Source organism: Aricia agestis, chromosome 17, assembly GCF_905147365.1.
Source record: "Aricia agestis chromosome 17, ilAriAges1.1, whole genome shotgun sequence".
Lineage (NCBI taxonomy): Eukaryota > Metazoa > Arthropoda > Insecta > Lepidoptera > Lycaenidae > Aricia > Aricia agestis.
In genome coordinates, this window is record NC_056422.1 from 1,312,295 (window position 1) to 1,333,102 (window position 20,808).

Sequence of the window (20,808 nt, forward strand, 5' to 3'; positions counted from 1 at the left end):
CTGTGTGAACAGTCTCATTATATTTTTTAACACACTCCTTAGCTATACTAGCCCAAGCTCTTTTCTTCTCTTCTTCGTTAACTTTGCATCTTATCTTATTCACCAATGTTTGATTCAAACGTTCATTTAAGCCATTAGAAAAAGGGCAGTTTACTGCTGTAAATACCAATGGTATATTTCTGTCACCAAGAAATTTTTTTAATGCAATTGAATTGATTCCTGGATATTGATCGGTCAAAATCATAGACATAATATATACTGTCGTAAAGACCACCTGACAACTCGAAAATGCGTGACCATTTTTGATCTGTCAATGTGTGCGTGTGCTAGTGATGTATATTTTACTATCGATAGTATAGTATTTTGCTATCGATAGTTTAGTCCGTTCGAGTTATTTTACCTGAGTTTCTATAAGAAATAAATAATATGCAACTTTGATAGATTTGTATTTCAAATTAGGTATCATAAATTTTTATTGGCAAAAAAAGGTGACGATTGAAAAGTAGATACACATTTTCTTTTGGAATGATTTTTCAATCGTCGGATATGTTATGACATGAGGTTCTTATAGGGGTAAATAATTTACACTTAACACTAATGTGTTAAGTGTAAATTATAATTAAAGTTACTTTATAATTAAAGTTACTTATTTATTACTCAGGTAAAATCTATCTGGTAAATCAGTCCTTACATTGAAAGTAAACGTTGAAAGTAAACAACACACATAGTATATTATATTTTATTCTTAAATTAAATACATATTATAAAATATCATAATATTTTATTACAATTATTTTGAACCGACTTCCAAACAGGAGGAGTCTAGACGTTCGCCTGTGGATATATTTTTATGTATGTTCAACGATTACTCCGCCGTTTATGAACCGATTTTCAAATTTTTTCTTTTGCTGTACATTGTATTGTTCCGAGTAGGTATCATGTTCACAAAAGTGGTGGTCTGGTGATGGAAACAATGAGAAATCGAAGTGACTCCTTGATATTCAAATGGGAACATATGGTCCCAGAAAATGTTCAAGAACGTTCACGAAATGAAGATTGAGTACAGAATAAGGATTATTTAATACTTTTTAGTTCATATAAGTATAATCTTAAATGAACTATAAAAGCATTAATTGCTTATAATTGCTTATTTTTAATAATTGCTTCAGTAACAAGTGCAACAGTATGTCAAACTTACTGGCACAAATAAAGTTGGGATAGCTCCTTTAAACAAAATAGTATTTATTCTAATTTTTCATTAAAAATTTTCAATGAAATGTTTGCTACATATTGTTGAATTTTTTTTGGGATTCCAACCAACACGCCCAATTAATTTCAGCCATTTTCCTCTTATTAGAGGATCTTGAGGGAATCTGTAAAACAAATGATTATGATATATAAATATAAACCTTCCTCTAGTTTTAGAGTCACTCTATATTATAGTAGTTATATTATATTAGCTATAATATAATATACTATTAGTTAAAATAAGATAATATGTCCTTTTAGTCCAGCCGCACATTATCCGAATTTGTGATCACTAAAATTCGGACGCCCCGCCCCGCTCATACATTTTGACACGTCAGAAATTATTTTAGTATGATGGGTCTACAACAAAATGTATGAACAGAGTGCGTTGCGCCGGGCGTCCGAATTTTTCTGATCAGAAATTTCGGATTATGTGCGGCCGGGCTTAAGGTGATAAATATAAAGGTAAATGATTTTTATTTTAGATTTATGTTATTGTAAAATATCGATAAGCATATCGATAAATTTGATTCAAGCACTAGCGTATATGTAAGAAATTTTGATGAAAAATTTTTCTTCAAAATTTGTGTAATATAGGAATAATAGTACCTTTAGTTACGCAAAATATGAAAGTAAAAGGGAGGATTCACAATATTTTATTTGAAATAGAGAACTAAAGACCAGAATGTAGCAAAAATAAACACATCGTAGCAATTAGGACATGAAGATTAATTACGGGTGAAATGTATATTTTTCAGGATTATTCCTATGATTTACACTGCAATCACTCACAGCACAAGTTATTATTGTTATATGTAATAGTATTTGTTGAAAATAACATACGATTTAAATAATAAATTGCAAATACCGAAAGGGCATAAAAACGATTGACGACTTTTGACGACCTGTCAAATAAAAGTTGTTACAATTTTCATTAGACTGCCTCTCTCTTTTCATCATGTTATAATTCCATAAAGGATTTTCTTCTCTCTCGCACTCTTTGTTGGTCTTTAGGTATATATTATGTCTATGGTCAAAATCATGCCTATTTCTTCCGTTTCCACTATACTAGATAAAAGTCTTATGAAATCATTTGCTGTTTGAGTTTTAGACGTATGAATAAATGCGAATCTACTAAAATGGTCAACTAATAAATGCAAGTATTTTTTTGATGATCTCGAACCTCCAAATCCGCCTATTGTATCAATAGACATAATCTCAAAAGGTCTTGTTGCTGGTCCTAGATGAGACATAGATCCAAATCTTTCATGTCCTCTTGTTTTGTTTTTTATGCAAGTTTCACAACTTTTGCAAATCTTTTTAATATTATCTGATAAATTTCTTATAAAATAAAATTTACCAATCATCTTTTGCATTTGGTTGATTCCAATATGACACATATTTTCATGAACATCTTTCAAAAAAGTTAAACTTAATTCTTTTGATAAAATTATTTTATCTCTTTTTCCAACCCTTTTGAAGTACACATTATGTTTATTTATTAACTTATCTTTTTGTTCTTGTACTTCCTTATTAATTTCTTGATCTTTCAATATGTCTTCAATGCTTATAAGATTGACAACTCTTAGTTGTTCATCAGTGTTTTCATCTGAATTCAACACTGGATTTCTACTTAAACAGTCTGCCTCTAAATTATTTTTCCCAGGAGAATAAACTACATTAAATTCGTACTGTGATAGGTAATAGGTAAGATCCCCTAATTCTTCGTCCGTTCTTGATTTTAAATTCATATTTTCCAAAGGTTTGTGGTCCGAAAAAACAGTAAATGGTCTTCCTATTAGCCAATATTGCCAAAAAACCACCGCCTCTTTTATCGCCAACAATTCCAAATAAATAGCTTTCTTTTTCTTCTGCGTTTACGTCAATTTCTTCGAAAAATATGCTACAGTTTTTTCTTGTCCATCTGGCTGTATCTGTTTTAAGACTGCACCAACTCCTTCTATGGATGCATCTGTATAAATGTGTATAGGTAAATTTCTGTCATATATCTCTAATATTGGTTTAGAGCATAATAGATTTTTTATAGTGTCAAAAGATTTTTGGCATTCATTGGACCAAACAAATTTTTGGCCTTTCCTTAACAATTTATGCAAGGGGTCCAATATAATAGCCTTTCTTGGTATGTATTCATGGTAGAAATTTATTTTACCAAGAAACTGTCTCATGTTTTTTTGATTTTTAGGAGTAGGAAAGTTTTGTACGGAAATAATATTATCTTTTAAAGGCTGCACTGAATTATTTTGAATGATATGTCCCAGATATTTGACAGAATTTGAGGCAAAAGTGCATTTTGTAAATTTTAACCTGAATCCTTCCTTTTTTATAGCTTCTAATAACTGTCTTAAGTGATTAATATGGCTATCAAAATCCTCGGAGAAGATCAAGATATCGTCAATGTAATTAACGGTAAATTCGTTGAGTTTATATTTTCTTAATATGTTGCTCAACACTCTTTGAAATATTGCTGAAGACGTTTTTAAACCAAAGGGAAGACATGTCCACTGGTAGTGGCCTTCTTGAGTTACAAACCCTGTTTTCTTTCTGTCTTCTATTCTTAAAGGAATAGACCAAAATGCTGAATTTACATCTAGGGTCGTGAAAAATTTGCAATTTCTTGTTTTTATTACTAGATCTTCAATTAACGGGAAAGGTTGAGCTTGTGGTACTACAATTTTATTTAAGTCTCTAAAATCGATACATAATCTTGTAATCTTGTATATATAAACCGATTTTGCTGAAATTTGGTATAGAGATACAATTTGTCCCGGAAAAATGTACCCATACCAAAATGGATATACCCATACCAAAATTCATCAAAATCGGACAAGGATATTTTTTGTCCAGGAAAACGTACGCTTCCCGCACAATGAACTTTTATGATTTTCGTCTAAAGTCTAAACTATTCAATATACTTATTTAAATGAAATTTGGTATAGAGATACCTTGAGTCGGGAGAGATATCTAAAGGAATACTTTTTGTCGCATAAAATGTACGGTTACTACACAATATTTAAATACTTTCATGATTTGCGCGTAAACTATTTAATCATGGTACACCGTACAGGTAACAGCAACAACTATTTAAAATAAAAGTCCACGCGGACGAAGTCGCAGGCAACAGCTAGTATATAATATAATTGGTTCACTCGGCGTAACTGGGCGGTAGCGGTCATTAACTCCCTGTCAAATACTTGTCATTTTCTATAGATAAACCGTAATGTGTCAGATGTTGTCAATCGCGGCTTTGTATAGAAAATGACAAATTTTTGACAGGGAGTAAATGACCGCTGCCGCAAAATTACGCCGAGTGAACCTTAATTTACTTGAATTTTCAGATTTCTCTTACCTACTTGAGTTTTTTTTATTTTTGTGTCATACTCATGTTACAGACGTAAACTTTATATTGTAATCATTCACTCACACATCCGTTATTTTGTCTATGCCTAATATTTTTATTCTGTGACTATTTGGCATATTTCTTTTCTTTATTCAATTGTCTATGCCTTTTTTACAAGCTCCTCGGCTGTGAGAAGACGCCATTTTGTAGTGGTTATAATTTGTGATTTCGGTGTTAATTTTACGTGGCTTTTGCCTACTTTTCTTGTTTTTAAGTGTTAAAATTAGTGTCGCCACCATTGAACCCGGTAAGTTTTACTATGCATAGGTTTTGTCATATAGTATTCACATCGGTATTAGGATTCCATTATATCCGTGAACGCTGCTGACTCATTTCGTCAAATTATGTATGCGTTTCAGAAACTAAAATGCCGGGCGCCGGTACTTTCAAAATCTTCGTCGGGAACCTTTCCGATAGAACCACCGACGCCGACCTAAGACCGCTGTTCGAAAAGTTCGGTACCGTCGTAGAATGTGATATCGTCAGAAATTACGGTTTCGTGCACATGGAAAACGAGCAAGTCGGCCGCGAAGCCATTCAGAACCTCAACGGAGAGGTCGTTCATGGTCAAGCTATCAAAATAGAAGCGGCCAAGAGTAGAAAGGCACCGTCGACGCCGACTACGAAAATATTCGTCGGTAACCTTACGGACAAGACGCGCGCGCCCGAGGTCCGTGAGCTGTTTAACAAGTTCGGGACGGTCGTGGAGTGCGATATCGTTCGTAACTACGGCTTCGTGCATTTGGACGCGACGGGCGACGTGAACGAGGCTATTAAAGAGCTGAACGGTATGATGGTGGACGGTCAGCCGATGAAGGTGCAGCTGTCCACGAGCCGCGTGCGCCAGCGGCCCGGCATGGGCGACCCCGAGCAGTGCTACCGCTGCGGCCGCGGGGGCCACTGGTCCAAGGAGTGCCCCAAGGCCATGGGCCCCGACCGCAACGGTTTCCGCGATCGGGCGTTCGGCCGCGACCCCTACCCTCCGCCGCCGCCGCCGCCCTTCCTACGCGATCGCATGATGGGAGGATTCGGGGTACGCGCTCTCCTCACATACTACTCGGACGGCCGGTTCCGTATCTCGCATACCGAGCGTGGACTCCTCCGCGGTTCCGTCCTCGGCCATTGTCGCGCCACGGATTCGGTCACACCGTACACACACACCGCACACATCACTTTTATGATATTATTCCCCCCTCGTCTGTCGTACTAATGTATGTTCTTCCGAATAGGACCCCTACGATGCTTATTATGACCGGGCGCGCTTCGACTCACCGCGGGACCTGTTCGAGCGGCGGTACCCGGTGGGAGCTACCCGGGGGCTAGACATGGGCGCCACGCGCGCGCGCGGGGACTTCGTGTCGCCGCCGCTGCGCCGGGAGCCGATGCCGCCGATGCCGAACCTGCCGCCCATGAGGAGCAGCATGGGTTCCATGAGGTCCTCTTACGACTCCATGTACAGCAGGAGAAGTCCCCCACGAGGCCCACAGATGGCGAGAGGGTGAGCCTCCGCTCTGTCCAACATGATACTCTTACAATGTTCTAAAAAATTGAGACTGAAAAATTCATATGGAAATAAATTCAGTTGCCTAAAATTCACTGCAATTGTTGAATGTATTTCAGGAATTTCAGTAAAAAAATACTGCTCTAAAGTGTATAGTATACTTACCTACTTGTAAAATGCTGCCACAATTATTGTTAATAACATTTATTTCTCGTTACAGAATGTACGAGGACTTTAGCAGAGACACTTTTGATGACAGAAGGTAATTTTTCATTTCACATAAATATTTTCTTGATATTACCATATTACATTATGTTCAGTTAGAGAAGTTTAGAGCGTCGAGATATTTATTAAATACAAAATGTTTGTGCTATTTGCCATTGTATTTTATGTCATTACATGATATTGTTTTCAACGTGATTCAATCATATTTTTGCAATAAACATTCTTATTCTAAAATTAAAAGCTACTCTACCCTTGTTTAACACATTTATTTTTTTCTATTTCAGGCCTGGAATGCGTGGGTCTTCGCCGCCAAGAAGATATGCTCCATATTAGTAAAACTAGTCTTAAGATTTTTTTAAAACAGGTCCATAAAATACAAGAGAATGTCTTTTATTCAGATGGCCAATTCTCGTATCTAAAAATGTTCCAGTAAGACAAGTAAATTTTTGCAATTGCATGACATTCCCTAAACTTACTTTATTATAATATGTAACTATCTTTGTACTTAAAATTACTTTCCTTGTGTATGGAATTCAAGTCTTTTTCTGTATAATTAATTTAATTTTAGGTCAAAATATAGTGACGCCCATACTGCAAATTGTATATTTTAGGTACGAGTTGGCATTTTGATATACTTCGAAGTTTTTAGGGTAGTGTATTAGGGGGTGTGGTCTGTTAGTTTTATGTGGTATCACATAATGCTGTAAAGGTTGATTGGACATCATGTGGACCTTTGGACATCCGTCACAAGACGGTGCCTTGTGACTGCCGTGTTGCGAGTGGCCGGTTGTGTTAATTTTGTATGACTGAAGTTTGTAATGAATTGCAAATGTAAATAAATAACTTTTAAGTACTTTGTTTTTTCATTAAACACCAATTTAAATACTTGAAATTTTGGCAATAGACCGACAAGGGTCTTGGCGCGTGGTGACTTTTGGACTCGTAATGTTATTTTGTATCAGACAATCTTCCAGGAAAGTGTAAAACGTGCTAAAAGATCCTTGGGAGACCATAGATACTAAATAGTAGCTCTGCTAACTCCTAGTATGACTGGCTAGGAGTAACAGAGACCAGAGTTATGACTAGGAGATTGCAGAGTAGCGCCATCTAGCGGCGGGAAGATGGCATAACATGTATGTCTACAATCCGCTAGATGGCGTTTAATATCTATACTAGATCCATGTAACCATCGCCGTGCGCCGAGCTAGAACTTTTTTGTAAGTTGTAACACTAAAAATACCCATTATATAGCACTAGCGTCGAGAATGGTGTGATCAAAAATAAGTACCGTATGGGGCTAATAATAATAATAATAAATTATTTATTTGCACACACAAAAGAAAAGTCAAAAACACATAAAAGAGAAAAAAAACAAAAGAAATAACAATAACAAAAAAGGTAAGTATAAAAAATCGCAAGCCATGATCATAGGCAGCAGATACATGTCTCAACCTTTAAACAATGTTCCGAGCGTAATTTATGATGGCACCGTTATCGATTACACAGACTCGGCCAAAAACCTTGGCGTAATTCTTGATCGTAACCTCTCATGGAACCCGCAAGTGACCGAAATGAGCAAGAAAGTACACTACTCACTACACACGCTGAGGCGCCTCCAAAACTTCCTACCTATACATACCAAAATTTTCCTTGTCCAGACACTCATCTTTCCCATCCTAGACTACGCCGATTCTTGCTACCTAGATGCCACTGAGGAGCAGTTAACTAGACTCGAACGTCTACAGAATCTGTGTATACGTTTCGTGGCTTGAGGAAGTTCGACCATATCTCGGCCTACCGTACAAAACTTAAATGGTTACCTATCCGTCTCCTTTACAACATGTTGCACAATCCTCACTCTCCTTCATACCTCCTCGACAGATTCAACTTCTCCCGATCTCCCGATCTCCCCTGTCTGGTCTAACCTTTCCCTCCCCTCCCATCGTTCCAACTTCTACTCCTACTCGTTTACTGTTCATGCTGTCAGATTGTGGAACTCGCTCCCCCACACCATCTGTGACAGTCCCACCATTGCTGTTTTTAAAAGACGCTTGAAAGAGCACTACCTCGAATCTCCATCCATTTGAATACCATTATTATATATACATATAGTATTTATTTATTATAGTTATATTACTATTTATTATATTTTATTGTATGTTGTAGCTAGCATTGGTATACTTATTTATAATTTATTTATTTTGTCATTCATATCTTATTATCGTATCTGTTCATTATTATTATTAATATTACTATTATTTTATTAGTTTTATTGTAAGAAGTACATGTTGACATAATATTATATTCATGATTGTGCACGTCCTATCTATATCCTTATCCAATCTCTCGCCGTAGGGCTGCTGGAAGAGATTTCTATTAGAAACAAGTAGATCCTTTGTGTCGTCTTACTGTGTAAATCATTGTTTTGTTAATATTTCTTGTGCACAATAAATCATTAAATAAAAATTTACAAAATTGTGCAAAAAGGCGGTCTTACTGCTTTAAGCAGTTTCTTCCAGACAACCGAAAACAAAATATATTAAAAATATAATGACATATAAATATTAAATATACATATTATATTACATACATTATTAGTAAGTAATAATAGTTTTTATTATTCGTAGGTAATATGTTAATAACATACGGTAATAGTCTAGAATAAACGAAATAAACTTTACACAGATATAATAAGACAAAAAAAGTATAAATAAAAGCACCTACACACCAACGGTTTTATATAGAGTCACTATAGAGTATTGTTTTACACGTCTTTTGAATATATTTATAGATTCAGATTTTTTAATGAAATCGGGTAGGGAGTTCCAGAGTCGAATAGCGGTGATGGCGAAGGAGGAATCATAGAATGAAGTTTTATGAGATGGAAAAGCAAGAGTAAGTTTGTTAGCAGAGCAAAGAATAGGGTTGTTATGACCGAGGAAATTGAATTTTACTTTTAGATAGTCAGGAGTTGAAGGATTAAAGAGGATATTATATTATAGTAAATGCAGGACGTGAGAATTTCGTCGCATCTTTATCGGAAGCCATTTCAGCTGAGACCGATAATCAGACACATGATCGAATTTGCGAAGGCCAAAAATAAAACGGATGCACAAATTTTGGAGTCGTTGAAGGGAAAAGAGGAGATTTTCATTTATATCACAGTAACAGACATCAGCGTAGTCTAGAATCGGGAAGAGTAAGGTCGTGGCTAGATTAATTTTAGTTGCAACTGGCAAGAAATTGCTTAATCGTCTGAGGGAAGCGGTGGCAGCGTTCATCTTTTTGCGAAGTTCCTGTCTGGATACCGGGTCTGGATATCCCATGAGAGAGTGCGGTCAAAGTAAACTCCCAGGTTACGCACGGAGGAGCTGTAAGGAATAACATTCCCGTCAAGGACAATATCAGGTAAGGAGTTCCAGTCCACTTTCGCAATTAGATGTCTGCTGCCAATAATAAAAGATTGTGTTTTATTTGGATTAAGGACTAAACCATAGGCAAGTTTGAGCAATACCGTAGGATAGTAAGGGGAGCAGGACCTGGATATATATTTGTAGGTCATCGGCATACATATGATAGGAAGAGGAAATTTTACGAGAAATGGAGTTAATGAAAAGAGAAAACAAGATAGGTGATAACACACTGCCTTGAGGCACACCGGCAAAAATATCGCACCAAGATGACGATGTGTTGTCAATTTTAATGCGCTGTCGGCGCCCCTGAAGGAAGCTGCGGAATTATTCTACTACGATAGGAGATAGATTAAGTGAGCTAAGAAGAAGTAAAAGAATATCATGGTCTACTGAGTTGAAGGCATTGCTAAAGTCTAGGAGAGTAAGTAATAAGTATAGTTAATAATTGATTGTCCATCCCAAGACGAATATCATCAGTAATTTTCACCAATGCCGTGGAAGTGCTGTGCCCAAAACGAAAGCCAGATTGTAGTGGATTTAGTAAATTATGAGAATTGAGAAAAGACTGAAGTTGATGATGTACAGAACGTTCTAAAATTTTTGAGAGGAAGGGAAGGATAGAGATTGGACGGTAATCACTGAAAGATTTAGGACTCACGTTTTTTGGGGAGAGGAATTATATTCGCATATTTCCAGGAGGAGGGAAAGACGCCGGTTGTAAGTGAGAAGTTGAGGATGTGTACAAGGATCGGAGCAAGTATCGGGCTACTGCAAAAAGTTAACTAAAAATCATATATATACTGTATTATCTATGCTAAAAATGGAATATAAAATCCATCTTGATTAATAGATCACAATAGCTAATCTCGTCACTGGCCTTTGATATTATTTTGTTATTGTAATGGCAACCGGCGGTAAGTACACTGCCGGCAGCCGAGAAAATGGGAACTAGTGAAAATGCGTAAAACGTTAGGTTCCAGTGCCGATAAACAAATTTTTAAAAGAAATAATTATAATCTCAAATATTCGACTTCTTAACCGACTGCCAAAGGTAGAGGTTATGTGTTCAGCTGTGGATATTTTAATTTTTTGTGATGCATTTTCATCTACCTTAGCTTTACTACATTTTTTCAGCTACCAAAAAGTAAGATTTTGCACCACAGTATATCCCCGTGGTATACTTCCGAAGGTACTGAACAGAACTTTGGACTCCTTATACATGTTGGAGTTTCAGCGTTGTTTAAGCAAAGGTATCATCGAGGAAATTGATTTCTAGGCAGTTGACAGTTGAGTAGCAGAGACCCATGTCGTTTGGTCGATTATGTCAATTCAATGTTAGCTGGGATCGGTCTTATGCACGGAGCTTTGTATTAGCTCCGTGGTCTTATGGGTTTGACGTAACGCGACCAAATTGTTTAGGTCCTATATCTGCCTAGGAATCAACTTCTCTGATAGTACATATTGTATTATGCTACTATGCAGATCACTATCTCATCACTACCATTAAAATATGCATACTCACATTATGTTCTTATTGTACTTTTCATAGTCCTTTATCTCAAGACTGATGTTTTTTGATCATTAGTCATTTGACAAGCGATGTTTGCCGAATAGACGCCGGCAGCCTATTCGGCAAACATCGCGTGACTTCGGCAAACTTCGGAAAACGGCGCCGGCAGCTATTTCGGCAACCGGCGCCGGCTGCGGAGGCACTCCCTATTATTAAAGGTTTATTGGGACAGGGTAACACAACCTAAGGTAATCATTTGGACACAATATTTATAAGATCGAAAATAAAATACCAGATCACATGTCCATTATATTTTATTGATAACTTAATTAGCATGTTTATGATCTACTTGACCGCTATATATACACAACACTGTACATGCACACGAGTGCGATAAATGCTAGCTCTCGACCGCTGCCGAATGCTGCCATACTCCGCACACACACCGCAAAAAAATAAATGTCACAAATTCAACATTACCTTTTTTTTTACCTTTGTAAAACGTATGAAAACAACATCTTTACATCGAAACGCACGTTAACTCTTTCAAAAGAACATCAAATACAAGAACAGCATTCGGCAGCGGGCGGGACGAACTCGACACTAATACTAATCGAAGGCATCTCACGGAAACATCTAATACTTTTCCGAGTCTCGAATCTTTAAGTACAATCCACTCTCTATAAATTTATTGTCAGACATATCACAGGACGGCCGAGCCGCCGTCGAAACTTAACGGAACGGAAGACACTTCGTACAAAAACTACGTTACACGCGAACACGGGGGGAGATTCGGGCGGGGCCGGCGCCGGCACCGGCCGACTTAGCAATACTGAGATTAGTCCGCGACGGCCCCCGCGGGAACATCGCCTGGCCTAGCTAACTATATGTACAGACAACAGGGCGGCGGCCGGCGCTCACACCAGCTTGACGCCGCCGTCGGGGGCGAAGCGCGCCAGCGTCTTCTTGACGCGCAGCGCGGTGAGCCGCACGGGCGGGCTGTGGTGCCAGCACTCCGCCATCACGCCGGCCAGCGTCGCCAGCGGCTCGCTCGCAGTCCAGCGCGCCGGGATGGGCGGCCGCACGCCGCGCGCCACCACCACCTCGTGCATGTCCTCGAAGCTGGGGTCCGGCGGCACGTGCTCGTGGTATGGCAGCGCGTAGGGCTCCGCGCGCGCGACGGGGCTCCCGCTGGCGCAGCGCCGGCACATCTCCCAAAAGACGAGGCCGAGCGCGTACACGTCGGCCATCTTGAACGCCTCGAAGTCGGCGCCGTCGAGGCGGTGGTCGAGCACCTCGGGCGCCATGTAGCGGCGAGTGCCAACGCGCGTGTTGGGCGCCACGTCCACCTCGTCGCGCTCGGCCACGTAGCGCACCGCCAGCCCGAAGTCGGCGATGGCGCAGGTGCCGTCGCGCTTCACCAGGATGTTCTTGCTCTTGATGTCGCGGTGCGCGATGGCGGGCTTGCCCTCGGTGCCGAGGATGTCCATGTGCAGGTGCGCGAGGCCGGCGGCGGCGCTGTGCGCGAGCAGGGCCAGGCCGCGCGCGTCGAGCACGGCCGCCTGGAGGTAGTCGTGCAGCGAGCCGCGCTCGTGGTAGTCAGTGATGAGCAGCATCTGCGTCCAGGAGCCGGTGCCGCGGATGTCGGCGGCGACGAAGCCGAGCACGTTGTCGTGGCGCAGCAGCACGGTCTGGTAGATCTCGGTCTCGCGGAACCAGGACGCCTCCTCCGTCGTGAAGAACACCTTGACGGCGACGCGCTGCCCGCGCCAGCGCGCCAGCCACACCTCGCCGTAGCGCCCGCGCCCGACGCTCTCCACCATCTGGATCTGCTTGGCGACGGTGCGCTGCACGAGCAGCGGCAGGCCGGAGCCGGAGCCGGAGCTGACGTCGGCGGAGGGCGGGGCGGGGGCGGGCGGCGAGGGCGGGCGCTTGGGCCCGCGGCGGCGGCGGCGCAGCAGCAGGTAGACGGCGGCGAGCGCGGCGGCCAGGGCGACGCACAGGGCGGCGGCGACGAGCACGGCGGGGGCGGCGGGCGGGGGGCGCGGGCCCGCCCCGTCCGGGCCGACGGGCGGGGGCTCCGGCAGGGCGGGGCTGAGTCGCCGGTTGCACAGGTCGCGCTCGCAGCACTGGATCGTCTTGGGGTGCTGGTGCGGGGACTGCGACCCCTTGCACTGAAACGGATAACGTTGTCGCTGTACTTGTCGTTCGTTGACTGTTACTTGCTACTTTATGCGTGTACATTCGCAAGAGATGAAGACGCCTGTTATCTCTATCATTATCTGACGTTAGTTTGGGTTGTTTAATAATACAGAAGAAATTGGCGTCTTTTTAAAACTTGTACAGGTTTATTTATTCTACTGCATCTTTACTATCTACTGAGATAGTATCTACAGTCGGTAGATAGTAAAGAATTCACTACACTACTTTCTGGAGCGTAGTAAGGAACTATATTATGTCATGAAAGATATTCTAGGTTTTAGCTTTTTGTTCTCATGAATTGCAATAACAATTAATATATTGTATAAACTTTAATGATATATAAATATTTTATTCATGGGCTAAGTCTAATTGCAATTAACGAAGTATTTCTTTTAAACACTAATAAAAAACATCTTGTAATGATTTATCTACAGCGTCGACAAAATAGCGTTTTGTGTAGAAACATGTTTTGTTCCGGCGATTAATATCTCAATTTGCGTAATTAATATAAGTAGCCTCTCTCTTAATTGGGACCATATTTCACGAAAGTTTTTAATGCCGCTAGATTTTTTCATTTGTAGAAATGCTGAAATTGTTAACCGTAATTATAAAAAATATACACCTTCTATTCAAACCTGAATGTGCAGTCTAGAAATTAAAACTTTCATGTTGTCTCATAACAACCATGACCATTTAAAACAAAATATTCTTTCGACTTAATTGTTAAAATAACAATTAACGTTTTTAGCGTAAAAAGAAGCAAGCAAGTGCAAGCGCGCAACTTTTTACTTATTTGGGGTATTGTTTTAACTTCTCGCATGAGTTAAGCTCAGAGTTTTTCTATATGAAGCTTCTCGTTGCTCAGTTGTCTTCTAGTGCGGTCTCGCCTTAACTGTTAGTAAAACAATGTAACAGTCCTCACCTGCATCAACCCCGCCTCATCGGGCGGCAAGCAGCCGGCGCTGCGCTCCAGGAGCAGCAGACCAGCGTCGTCAACCACCTCCTCGACGACGGCGTAGCAGTAGCCGCCGGGCTGCGTCGTGCACGTGCCATTAGCGGAGCCGTCGGGACACGCCGCGGCGCCCGAGCACTCGCACACTATCCCCCGACCTGGAAATAAAGAAAAAAACCTTTATTAATTTGGGGACCTCCTCTTTTTGCTCTGCAAGTTGGGTGACAATGATTCCTCGAAATGAATTAAGGGCGCGTATTATATCAAATTGCTTCTCTCTTCACACTCACGCCCGTCTTTCATATGCCAGGTGAAAAAGGACGACGCGGTATCATCGTCTTTATTTTAATGTATTACTCGAATACTAGCAGTTTAACGTGTTAATTATAGGTGATTTGGAAGCAACTTCGCAATTTTTTTATCGAGAAAATTGTATGCTATCGTGTTTTTGAGTAACATAGTCACTAGTGTTAGTCCTGAAGTTTGCTGCATCTTAATTCAACATTCAGTTTTTCATTAATATTGATATTACAGACGATCATGTAAAGCAATTTGATATTATACGCGCCCTTAAATAGAATATTATATTTTATTGTGCACATTAACATACACAGGCACATTACAACAAAGCTTATAAAATTATAACACTTAATATAACCAAGCATATTATTACTTTTAAAAATCATAATACCAAATTAATTGTGGAGATTCTGTGCACTACACACAGTACATAGTACATGATAGTACGTAATAAACGTCTTTCGCGAAGACAACTCTTTTATAAGTTATAATATACTCCCGAAGCCTGCAGTCTGCACTTTGCACAGCTATGCGTGAGTGGAATTTATGAAAAAATATCGTATAGGCAGCCGAAAATAGTTCCTTCCGCAGTATTTGGAAGTCGTTTTGAAAAGTTATGGTACAATTGCAAATTCTCCTCTAATTTATGACTTACTTAGTATTTTATTAACTATTTAGCATACATTGAGCATACAATAGTGGCGACGCGACACGTTGGCCGCTCGCCACGGATGCGGAAACGACCACCAGATGCGCTGTGACTCACCACTCACAGGGAAACACCAACTGGAGAATTGCAACAAGTGGTAGAGACTTTACTGTGAATATCGACACCGTAACAATCGATGGGGGGAGGCGATAACTCAAACCACCTAATAGCTGTACCTAACTAATATTGATAGCCATTGGTAAAAAAAGGGAGAAAGGAGAAACAAAAAAAAACAGAAAAAAAATCATCCTTTTAAGAACAGAAAAGTAACGACTCGACAAAGGAAATCTAAAGTGTCCCTAAAGAATATTTTAGATAATAAATACTGACTTATTCTCATGTCTAATTTGTTAGACTTAAGACAGAAAGCAGAAAGCTTCTTTCTTTCCTAGATGTTATCTTCACACTTTTACTACCTAGAACTTGGTATAATATGCTATGGATCATCAGAATCAATAACGGCCGTTCCCAATATTTGATCTATCTCTGGTTTTGCCTTACTAGAGATAGGAATAACTCACATTAGACATTAGAGACATATATTTTATGTCAATTATGAGCTCTTCCTATCTCTAGTAGGGCAAAACCAGAGATAGATCAAATATTGGGAATGGCCGTAAGAGGACCAATGACTCAATTCATTGACTTATCCTGTTTATTACGGCGATAGCAATAACTAATAACAGTGAATGAGGGTAACAATTATGAATAACTTATTGCTTAGCTAGAAGTTAGAACATAAGAGGAAAAAGCCACGGTTTCTAATGAATAGTTATTTCAATATCAGACGCCTCCGCGGTCTAGTGGCTCTCGACTCGGAGGTCGTGGGTTCGATTCCCGCGATGTTTCCAAAACATGTTATTTCCAAGTTTGGTTAGGAAAATGCAGGCTGATCACCTGATTGTCTGACAAGTAAGATGATCCATGCGTCGGATGGGCATGTAAAAAGTCGATCCTGCGCCTGACCTCTCGCCAGTCGTGACGGTCTTCCGTCCCACTGGGTTATGAGAGTGAAGGAATAGAGAGAGCTCTTGTGTACTGCGCACACACTTGGGCACTGTAAAATTACTCCTACGTTCCTGGCCTTGTTTCAATGAACTGGCCAAGTGGACACAGTCACCGAAATCGGTGTGGGGAGTGTTATTATTATTTCGATATACTTTTTTAGTAGTTTTCTATGAAACGCTTTAATCTACATTGAAATCGTGTTTGAGCTAGACTCGAATTTTAGCTAGAATCTTCAAAGCTAGTAAGGATAAGATAAGATTTAGTAAACCTAGCAAAGCTAGTAAACTCTACATCAACACTAATCACGGAATATATTGAAACACTAATACACACTTAATATTATAAATGCAAAAGTGTGTCTGTTTGTTACCACTTCACGCCCAAACCGCTGAACCGATTTTACTGCAATTTGGTATGGGCATACTTTGAGTCCCGAGAAAGGACATAGAACACTTCTGTCGCGGTTCGCGCGATAAAAACTAATTTTGACGCAACGGATTTGCGGGCATCATATACAATTAAAAAGTTAACAGATTATTCAACACTTTAACTTGATCCAAATATCTGATCTTGATTAGATACCGCTTAAACTACAAGAGTCCTCAAAAGTCAAAACTAGCTTGGATCAAGTGTGTTGACGAAACCGGTGTGTATATGAATATGTATATGTACAATTAATAACTTCAGTGATTATTGTATTCAATGACGACGTAATCGCTGTCGCATTTCCGTTCATTACAACGTCATTACAACGTTGCAACACATCATTTGGGGCAGGGTATGATTTATCATGGGTTTCATTATAGCCAAGTACTTTAAACCTCATTGATTTTGAGATGACGTTTTTGTAGAACTTTTACGCCCTTAAAATAACTCCCACTCCGGTTTCGGTGACGGTGGCCGATTTCATTGAAACCAAGGCCAGTTAGTTACGCAGGAGTAATTTTATAGTGACCAAGTGTGTGCGCAGTACACAAGAGCACTCTCTATTCCTTTACTCTCATAACCCAGTGGGACGGAAGACAGACACGACTGGCGAGAGATCAGGCGCAGGACCGACTTTTTACATGCCCATCCGCCGCATGGATCATCTAATAGTTGTCAGACAATTAGGTGATCTGCCTGCATTGTCCTAACCAAACTTTGAAATAACAATGTTATTTCCAACGCGGAAATCGAACCCACGATTGCTGTCTTTATTTTATACGTTAAAAAGCCATTGGACAGACAAGTGACAGCTACATAAATGATCCTGTTGTCTTCTGTCTAAACTTTTCTTTAACTTATAAAGCACTTTTAATCAAGATTATAAAACCTTTTTTAACTGTATATATCGATCATAGCTACATAATAAATATAAAGAACCCTCCATAGAATTTTATGAAGACAAATTATTACAATCCTACCATTTCTAACGTCACCAGAATCTTAGCCTTCAGTAAACATCGTAATAGACGCTTCAAAGTCTGGAGCCTAACTTCTTAAGCCCGTCGCATAATCCGGCTAGACGGGGATTATCTCCGTAGCCGGTGCAATAAAACTTTCTAGTAAAAATAACATTGCCCAGCTGTGTTGCAAAAAAAGGTTCGGTGTCAGGTAAAAAAATGGTCCTTCGAGCCGTGCTCGGGTACGCAATATAAGATTCAACAATGGCAGGTAGAGTTTCTGCTATTTAAAATTCTGTAACTTCACGTTTAATAGGTAGCACGTGGAATTATACGTGTATAAAAGCTTTAGATTTTTTTTATTTAAATTTACAAAAGAAACTCATCTTGTTCGTATTTAAAAAAAGTTTTCTGGCAATTTAATAAATTATTATTTATTATTAGGCATTTACTTCTACTTAGTTACATTTGACATACGTATATCAGCAAAATATTACAGTTTTAGCTTGTCTTATTTTGAGTAATTTCTAAATGGTAGAATTAACGTTATATTATATAAATTTCACTGTGGTAAAATAGCTTAGTCATTACTTATTAGTTATTACAAATATTTACAATTTAGATACTACAAAATCATAACAACAAAATGTATTTATCGTCCAGTATGAAATTAATGTTAGTTACACAATTCACAATAATCATAATTTTCCTTTTCAGGGGTTTGGAAAACAGCACTATCTATAATTACAGAATCTAACCACAAGAGGGGTAACAAACATTATGAAGAGGGGTTAGAGTTTTTTTTAAAACTCAGCCCTCACCCTCAATAAAGCAATTGCAAAAATAGCTTTGGCAATAATGATTATTTAATGAGAGTGGCGGTTTGCAACAATCTAACTAATGAAACAACCCCTAAGTTACAGATCTAGATAGAAATCAATGTGAAGAAAGAAATTTTTGTGCAATTCATAATATATGACAAGACGAAAGAACCATTTTAAGGGATTGGAAGAAGTTGACGATCATTTAAATAGGAAGAAAACTCATTTACAGCAAGTATCACGACTTAGTACCTACTTTACGTCCATTATGTGTTCTAATCAACAAGGACACGTACTATCTGTACAACATAATTAATCATTATTATGCGTACTCTACATTTAGGCTAATCTATTCATCATCGTCTGTCACTTTGATTACAGCTCTGCACAATAATTACGCGATAGGGAGGACATAATAAATCGAAAACATATATTATCAATTTTAGATAGCTTCTGAATTTAGTAACTATTGTGTAAAACTTAAAGAATACAATTAAATAAAAGTAACAAGTTAAAGCGACTCAACTTATCGATGTAGTAACAACAATTATATCTTATGTAGATGCAGATAAACACACAGATACACATACAGATATTGTAACCGGAGATGCGGAGTAAGGTTACAAACAAACCAACGTCGGTGAAGCATCAGCTCTGATTGATGCCGACGACACTATCGAATTACGAAGCATTGTAAACACTAGTACTACATGCCTTAATACTGATACATTGTAGAGACAACTGAATATTGGTAAAAATTACAATACTACAGAGTTACGAGGCAAAGAAATAGAATTAAGTAAAGTCAAGAAACAAGTAAACAACGACACTAGTAAATTTAGATTAAACACTATATTTGTCGAGCAGACGTTATCTGTACTATTTTCATATAACTTGTGTGCACTAGACAAACAAATCAATGTTGTACAAGTGTTTTCAACAAACATGTTAAGATTAGGTCCTTTCATCATCAACAGCACAAGAAGAAACACCGAATGCAAAGAATTTCAGAGACACGACATTCATTGCCGTATCTTGATCGCGTATCGAGCGCGTAATAACCAGTTGCACTCATGTCATTACGGTAATTTATTTGCGATCCGCCCTACAATCTACTTACGATTCCGCAAACAGGAAAACATTAATCGACATCAAAATCCGTAATGACACAAACACATCACCATAGAAAAACAACTAGCCACAGCACGTCACATTCTAAAAAGGGTGTCACATACTTAATCTCATGTCGGCGAATATCGAAGATCGGTCCGTAACAGTCTCCGTATCATTTAAATATAACCCGGGGACAGTCTGTCGGCGGCTTTATTTTTACACGAGTGTTTTGCGCGCTCGGAGCGGTCGCGACGGACTGGCGTGCACACCGGACGACGGGTGCGGTGCGAATGAGCGGCGCGGCGAGAGGTGTCTCCCTTTACTCCGCCCCGCCCGCGCGGCCCCGCTCCCCTCGTCCCCCGCATGCACTATGCAGCCTCCACATGGTGGCAGATAAAGCTCGGAACGGTGTCAGGACGAGAGGGGCGGCGGAGTCCATTGACGAGATAGTGCATCGCGTCGGCCAGCGGGCAGCCGGCAGCGTCAGTACTCGGCATCGCGGCGTCCGGCCAAATTTTACACAGCGTTGTTGTTGTGAAACAGGCGCAACTAGCAATCTTATCAGCCGAAAATAGAATATATTTATTGTAGTGCATGCTATTTCGCGCGGGGCCGTTAAGATAGCGTCCGTATGAAGTGATACAGATAATTAATTTCATCACGAAACTATATCTTTTCGCGTCTTTTCATCTTCTACAAATAATTTAGATCATTAAGAACTTACTAATAACAGAAGTTGAGAAGCACAAAATAACATCAATTAAAGACGCCTTAGATAATGACCTAAAATATAAATAATTCAGATCTTTATTCCATAAGCAATAACAACTTTTCATTAGTCATAATTCCAAAAATACAATACTTATTCAACAGTTTCATTGAACAGCTGACAACACTGATAATATTATACAACATCGCAGAACAGAGGAACATTCACATATTTATAAATAAAACACTTGTTCCTACGAGAATGGCATTGCGGCAATAAAAATATACACATATA

The 20,808-nt window shown here is 39.5% G+C and overlaps 2 protein-coding genes across 5 annotated transcripts in view; one reads left to right on the top strand and one right to left on the bottom strand.

The window, feature by feature from the left end:
* Window positions 1–4,764: 4,764 nt before the first annotated feature.
* On the top strand, window positions 4,765–7,245 carry LOC121735341 (RNA-binding protein lark). Of its 2 annotated transcripts, none has more exons than XM_042126135.1 (5): window positions 4,765–4,913; window positions 5,026–5,699; window positions 5,896–6,164; window positions 6,388–6,429; window positions 6,677–7,245. In XM_042126135.1, exons 2-5 carry the CDS (start codon window positions 5,034–5,036, stop codon window positions 6,723–6,725), a joined length of 1,026 nt encoding a protein of 341 aa, XP_041982069.1. In that variant the 5' UTR covers window positions 4,765–4,913; window positions 5,026–5,033; the 3' UTR covers window positions 6,726–7,245. The 2 variants fall into 2 exon arrangements, with proteins under 2 accessions (XP_041982069.1, XP_041982070.1); XM_042126136.1 differs by having other exon boundaries at window positions 5,896–6,101.
* Window positions 7,246–11,611: 4,366 nt separating this feature from the next.
* Window positions 11,612–20,808, bottom strand: part of LOC121735338 (bone morphogenetic protein receptor type-1B) — a 98,949-nt gene continuing 89,752 nt past the window's right edge. Inside the window, exons 1-3 of one of the 3 annotated variants that reach the window (XM_042126128.1) lie at window positions 19,928–20,108; window positions 14,440–14,627; window positions 11,612–13,489 (exon numbers count right to left, since the gene is read on the bottom strand). In XM_042126128.1, coding sequence (XP_041982062.1) covers window positions 12,233–13,489; window positions 14,440–14,627; window positions 19,928–19,937 — 1,455 coding nt within the window. In that variant the 5' untranslated portion in view covers window positions 19,938–20,108 and the 3' untranslated portion in view covers window positions 11,612–12,232. Of the gene's footprint in view, window positions 13,490–14,439; window positions 14,628–19,812; window positions 19,905–19,927; window positions 20,109–20,808 lie in introns of those variants that run through there. The other 2 variants (XM_042126127.1, XM_042126129.1) reach the window with 2 other exon arrangements.